The 7,500-nt window shown below is 48.3% G+C and overlaps 1 protein-coding gene across 1 annotated transcript in view; it reads right to left on the reverse strand.

Moving 5' to 3' along the window:
• Positions 1-7,500, reverse strand: part of foxp2 (forkhead box P2) — a 136,904-nt gene that overhangs the window by 27,648 nt on the left and 101,756 nt on the right. Inside the window, 2 exon segments of the mRNA XM_062518225.1 lie at positions 2,708-2,812; positions 5,458-5,770. Coding sequence (XP_062374209.1) covers positions 2,708-2,812; positions 5,458-5,770 — 418 coding nt within the window.

The raw sequence follows: 7,500 nt of genomic DNA on the forward strand, positions 1-7,500 counted from the left end.
TTTAACATTTTCACCACTTTTATGTGAGACATCCCACTGAACAAAGGAAAAAGGCAGCCCTGCATTACCCTGGCTAAGGAACCCTCTGTGTACGGCAATGCATAAATAGAAATGTCTTAGGGTGGTGCTCGTACACACGCACGCACACACACACACACACACACACACACAACACAGGCACACAATGCACGCAGGGTTTCATTTCAACTTCAGAGCTAATACAACGTGCCAGCCACCTTTAGGCTAGTTCTCCAGGTGAAATGGAGAGGGGGGAAAAAACACTTTAAAGCGCATTGAAGAGCTATTAAATTGCTGATCTTGACAAGTTTTCCTGAGCAACATAACAAAGATCGCTTAAACGCACCCTGCCATTTCCACAACCGCCAGCAACAAACCCCCCCCCCCCCCGCCCTCCCCTCACCTACCCCACCCACACGCACCCCACCCTCCAAACACCCCCTACCTACTTGCACCCGCATCACCTCCCCCTCCCCATCAAAGGTGTCATCTGATTTTGACACTCTATTTTATGTAAACGGTGTTTTAAAAGTGTGTGTACCCGGCTGGTGCAGGCGGCGGTGACTGGCATCTCTCGCGACATGAAAGGCCCAGGGCTGACACCTACAATCGCTCCTGTGAGGCGCACAGACAGAGGAGGCTGCCTGCGTCTCCGTTGTACTCAGCGTGTGTGTGTGTGTGTGTGCGTGCGTGTGTGCGTGTGAACCTAAAATCAGTGTGCTCTTTTGTCGCTTGTCTGTGTTCATGTGCGGCTCCTGCAACATGAAGCCTCTGACTCTAGCAGACGGCGGCGATGATGGCGGCGATGGCAACTTTCCTGTTTTTTTTTTTTTGGGGGGGGGGGTGGGGGGGGGTTGCACCTCCACTCTCAGTGAGCTTGCATGAGGCAGGTGGATAGGGAGAAAGAAAAGGCAGGGCTACTAGGAAGAGGAACACGGCAGTCTAACCTACAAGCCTTTACCTACTGAAGTGCCTCTGATAATGTCTAAGCCACCTGAATAACTCAACAAGCATCTTTTTTTTTTATGATTATTATTATTATTATTATTATTATTATTATTAGTACTATTATTAATAATAATTCTTATTTTTTGTTCAAAATGGTCAGCCATTGCTGCAATTACCACTGCAGCTCAGAAAAAAAACAAGCTGCACTATTATGCATTACCATGGTTATATGACCTGGTGTAACATAGTGTAGCATCTTAATTTAGATATCGATATACATGATTTCTCCAAGACAAAAAGAAAACTGAGCTGCAGCACTGTTCAACAGCTTCAAGGTGTATGCTGATGATACTTGAAGTAAACGTAAAGTATTGTTTTATTTGAGTCGGTAAATAGAACCACAGGGTTTGGGCCATCATCTGGGAGATTAATGCCTGCTTTGAAACAATGGTAATATCGCAAAGCAATTGAATTCCTTTAGTTTGTCCATTAAACATCCATCTTAAAAGCTGGGCTCTGAAATCATATCAGCTGTGCCTATCCTCAGATCACCCTCCTTCCCTTTCACAAAAAAAATATATAAATAAATTGAAGAACAATGTTCCCAATTTCAATGGCGTTCTCGTGAATTGACATGGACATTTACACCGGCATTACGTGGCACGATCATCATTTCACAGTTAATTACAAATCTAATTAGAATATTCAAATTAAACAATTCCACCACCCTCCCCACCCTCCTCTTCTCCTCCACCCCTGTCTCCATCTTGACGTTTTTGAAGCTCCCTGGCGCATGGTGACGCGATCACCTGCCATCGATGGCGGGGAAAACACCTTCGCCTCTAATGTCCGCCTGACAACAAAGCCAGCCCAATTACTAAAGAGCTAATTAGCTAAATTGTTGATGGAGCATGAAGCCTTTCGTCTCGACTCCGGCTCGGGCTGGCTGCACCATGGCAACGCTGAACAGGGGTCCGCACGTATGCCGTATCAGCGCGTCGCTATTAGCTTCCTAACGAGTTTCGAGACGACCTGACGGGCCGACCGGGGAGGGGCAGGAGCAAGGGGGCCAGCAGTAGATCAGCCAGCCCTCTGACAGGCTGACAGACAGACAACCCCCACATCCTCCAACCTCCTCCCCTCCGCCCCCCACAACACCACCCCCTTCCTGCAGAAACACTGGCTTGTGTTTAACCTTTCCTGATGGCGCGTCGGCCCCCGGAACACGGCGCCCGTATTTTACCCGCGCCGGAGACGGGGAAGCTAAATCAGCAGCTGATTTAAAGCTCTCGGGGTCCTCTCTCGGAGCGAGAGATGCTAACAAAGACCTTTGGAATGATTTGGGGGCTCGGCCCGGGATCGCGTTCGGATGGAGAGGAAGTGCTTGGCAGTGGATATTAGGCAGAGCAGGGCCTATGGAAGCTTTTATGAAGCCCTAAGGCTAACTGCTGGCATTTGACAACTGCAGACTCTGAATTGGATTCTTTTTTAACGTGTTTGGCACAGATTGGACACCCTTTCCTACTGACATGCCCAGACCTAAGCCGTGATGACTGGGCAAGATTTATGTGTACTGCACTCTGGCAAAAAAAAATGACAGAAATGCCTAATAAACCACAGCAGACAAAGTCTGACATACACATGCATAGACACCTCAGCACATATACATACACACAAGCACACACGCACACACACACACACACACACTGACTACATACACATACACTTGCAGGATACCTACTTCAAGAACTGTCCAAAGTCTTCGCAGACACTTTCACATCCGGGCCACTTGCACACTCCGTGACCATAGAGACAGTGAGCGGCGCCTGTCTCCTCATGCAAGGAGCTGTGGAAAGAGAGAGAGAGACAGCGAGGAGAACAGAGACAGAGACAGAGAGAGAGAGACATACAGAGAGATGAGAGAGATAGAGATGGCAAGAGAGGGAGAAATAGAGACAGTGACGTCAGTGTTATTTCCATACACATAATAGCTGGAGGCAGATAACTCCTGTTAGGTTACCACTGGCAACAGAGGGGGTCACAACGGGGCAGCTTGGCTTTGTTCTGCCCGACAGTTCCGCACAGAGGCTGGAAACGATCCAATTAAAGGAGAGCGTATGCGGGACTCCAAGAGACGCCCGCTCATGCACGCACACACACACACACACACACCCTGCCACCAACAGATTATTGATCCTCTGTGTTTGTCGTGGGACCAAATGGCAATGTGACAATATAAAACATGCGAACAATGTTGTCGAAAAATCCTGGGACGCTCCTGGCGCAGGCATTCCGACCTCTAAAGATCTACGAGGAGCATTAAGTGGCACGAGGGGTGCAGATGCTTTAGACGGCAGAACGGCAGTGGCGGCGTGATGTTTTTATTTTGCCTGGGCTATCTCTGCTTTCGAAGGACAACTGCGTCCCGCAGTTCAGCAAACGCTCTCACACGGGCCTGACCCGGCACGATTAGAACTGACAGCTTAACCTTTAGGCTCGCAGTGAAAGGGAAGCAAGAGAGAGAGAGAGAGAGAGAGAGAGAGAGAGAGAGAGAGAGAGAGAGAGAGAGAGAGAGAGAGAGAGAGAGAGAGAGAGAGAGAGAGAGAGGGAGAGAGAAAGAAAGAAACACATGAGAAACAGACAAAGGGAAAGGACAGTAAGGGTAAATAGGGAAAGAGAGTGAGAGAGAGAGAGAAAGAGAGAGAGAGAAAGAGAGAGAGAGAGAGATTGTGCTTGCTCATTCACAGTATGTTTTACACGGCATCCTCCCTGTGTGCCATCGATCGATGGAGTGTTAGTAAGCAGCCTCCTTTGACAGTCCTCTGCGCTCGATCATTACGAGAACCCACAGACCCCACAGGGATCTCTACCAGATAAAAAAGTGTTTTCTGCCTTTTTTCCTCCTCTCTGTTTATTTCCCCGCCCTCAACACTCTCCCTCTCTCCCTCCCTCCCTCCATCTCTCTCCCTCTCTCCCTCTCCATCTCATTCCTTCTCTGCGGGCAGGGAGGTCTACTTGTAAAGATATATATATATATTTTTTTTTCTCTCTCTTCTCAAGCAGAGGGTTTTTAGTGGCTCTGCTAAGATAGCATCTACTTTAAACCAATTACAGCACTTCTCAGCCACGCTCAGTACAGCGGCACCACCTGCTTATTACAGCACAGTGAGGCGTGGGGGGGGGGGGGGGGGGTGGAGAAGCTGAATTATACATGTATCAGACAGATAACAATAAACACATGCGCACACACACATGCATGCACACACGGGCGCACACGCACACACACACACACACACACACACACACACACACACACACACACACACACACACGGAGACAATCATGCAAACACAGCGCGAGTGACGTGTAAGGAGTGCGGATCAGGTGGACCCGTCCTCGTCGTGTTTACACGCCAGGCTGTTTTTTCTGCCGGGTGATGTTCAAATGCGCCGCAGATGAGAGACAGAAAGAGGGAGGTTTTAAATACTTAATGTACAGCGTCCGTGACTACACCCCCACTCCGCTGCCTCGCACACACACACGCACACACACATACACACACAACTGCCAAGCAGCTGTGTGTGTGTATCGTTGATGTTGACGCCACTGTTGCGTTTGATACAGTGTAAGCAAATGGGTTCAATCACGCACACACTCTCCCATGGGAGAGCCCATTTTTGACTATTATTACGCCGGCATCGCTAAGTACTAAGCAAACAAACAAATCAAAAAAAGCCAAGCAAACCACCGTTGGGTCCCCTTCAGGAATAAATACTTCTTCTCTTCTGCTAAACGGGGACAAATAGCATGTTTTCCCCCGTATGCACACAAACATCTGACAGATTAGCACATGAAAAGACCAATGAGCTTCTGCTTGATTTGTGTGTGTGCGCTTTTGTGTGTGTACGAACACAGCGTGGAACATGTGTAAAGAGTCTCCAGTGAGCATCCCGATCAGCGCTGTGTGTGTGTGTGTGTATGTGTGTGTGTGTGATATTTGTATGTCTACTGTACTGAATGCCTATTTGAATAAGTGTTTGTTTTAGTGTGCATAACTATCTCTGTGATCTCTTGTATATGTGCCTGTATGATTTGAGTATGTGAATGTATGCAAATGAACCTCTCCTAAAGAGACAACTAGTGTGTAAAAATCATTGAGTGTATGTGTGCCGTGTGTATGATTGTGTGTGTGTGTGTGTGTGTGTGTGTATTTACATGTGTGACATATGTGTCTTGAATGTGTATGCATGTGCATGTGTACATATGTGTATATGTGTATGTGTGTACAGTATGTGGTTGGTTGTGTGTGTGTTTGGTTGTATGCATGTGCATTGTGCATTTTTATGTGTGTGTGTGTGTGTGTGTTGTATTCAGGTGCATACATGTCCTATTGGTGTGCCTGGTATGTCTGGTTACATTATATTACATTACATTACATTTCATTTCATTTAGCTGACGCTTTTTTGGTTGTGTGTGCTTGCTGGCCCCTACCTCTCTCTCCGGGAGCTGAGGGCCGGGGACTGGCCGTTGGCGAGGCTGAGGTGGGAGATGGGCGGCGAGGCTTTGGACGTGGTGGAGGAGGTAGTGGAGGTGGAGTTGGAGGTGGTGAGGTCCAGGCCGCCACCGCAGCCGCCGTCGCCGCTGCTGACGCTGATCCTCTCCCTCTCGGCGGCGCTAATCCTCTCCCTCTCGGCGGCGCCGCTGCTGCCTCTGCTGCTGCTGTGCTTGTGGCCGTTGTCCTCCATGTTGTGGCCGCCGGTCACGTCCTTCCACAGCTGCTGCAGCTCGGCTGGACTCAGGCCTGCTGCAGGATGTCCACACGCAAAAATGCGCACACACACACACACACACACACACACAGAGAGAGAGAGAGAGAAACAAGACAAACACATTAATTTCTGTATACTCACATTGGGAAGATAACATTTTTTTGTTGGGTAAGTGTGAAAATCCAGTGTTGTCGGTCCTTGCATCAGAAATGCATCGAAAAAAGAAAAAAAGATTAAATTTTTCCCTCAAGATCTTCTACAGCAATCACAGCGCTAACAAAGATGGCTGCCTATCCTCTACTCACAAGCTTATCCCTACACTGTGGAAACTGAATCAGAATACTGAATTCCTTCCTTTCTTATGGACTAACAGCTCTCTGTGTCCTCCACGGAAAAATGAGAAACAGGAAAAAGCTAACACGCTATGCTAACATGCTGCTAAGCTGTATGCTAACAAGCTAACATGCTAGCACTTTCACACCACGAGGCCTGCTCGAGCATCCACCTGGCGCGAAAAGCCTGTCTGTAGGGTGGCACGCTCGATGGAGAAACGCCGCGTCTCCTTCCCATTGCGCCGACGACATCCGATCCGTACGTGCGAAATGATAACAGGCCAGAGATGATTAAAACAGAGAGAATCCTCTTGCCATTTCAGGGGAAAGCGGCGGCGTAATTAGCGATCATTTCGTCGGCAGGCGAAAGACGGTGCCATTTTTTAGGTAAACAGCAGGCTAAAGCGCCAGGTGTTTGTTTGAGAGCGAGCGAGAGAATGGAGAGGCAGAGAGAAAGAGCAAAATGGCAACAGCTCTCTCTTCCTTCTCTTCCTGCTCTTCTCTTCCTTACTGAGAGGCAGTAAACAACAACAACAACAACAACAGGCAGGGAGGGAGGGAGTAGAGCAGGGGAGAGGAGAGGAGGGGGCAGAGAGAGAGAGGGGAGAGAGAGAGAGAGAGAGAAAAAAAACACGTACACAAACACAGGCAACAGCCAGCTAGGCTTAACATAGACACAGACAAACAGAAGGCGAAAGAAAAGATAGCATTGAAAACAGAAGAACAGAAAGAAAATGATAGAAAGAGAAGTGTCAAATGAAGAGATAAAGGGGGGACAATTCAGACAGATGGGAGAGAAGAGAGAAAAACAAGACAGCATGACTAATGTGAAACAAGATAACAGAGAGAGAGAGAGAGAGAGAGAGAGAGAGAGAGAGAGAGAGAGAGAGAGAGAGAGAGAGAGAGAGAGAGAGAGAGAGAGAGAGAGAGAGACACACACATGAAGAGCTTGAAGGGGGAACTGGTGTGGCTACAGGCACTGTCCCTGACTCCCTACTCTCGCCTACAGACAGAAAGGAACACACAGAGAGAGAGAGAGAGAGAGAGAGAGAGATAGAGAGAGACGAACACAACAGAGTGGCACAAATAGACAGAGAAATTGCAACTACTCATCTCAACTGGCTTTGACTAGATATTATATACCGCCACACCAACTGCGCAAGAACACTAGCATTTAGAAAGAGTGACAGACAGAGACATGAAGCCTAATCAAGCAGCAGGGGGAGGACAGACAGAGCCATATTCCACTACACTCACACTATAGTAGAAGAGTACCACAAGAAGACATTATCACCAGGTTAAACAACGCTGAATGACCCTGACCTGAACTGGCCTGAGAGAATGACCAATTGGGGGGCATCCAAAAGAGGTTGTATTGACCTGGCTTGGTCTGCCAGAGAGAGAGAGAGAGAGAGGGAAGGGGGGGAGGGGGT

Source organism: Sardina pilchardus, chromosome 17 (genome assembly GCF_963854185.1).
Source record: "Sardina pilchardus chromosome 17, fSarPil1.1, whole genome shotgun sequence".
Taxonomy (NCBI): Eukaryota; Metazoa; Chordata; class Actinopteri; order Clupeiformes; family Clupeidae; genus Sardina; species Sardina pilchardus.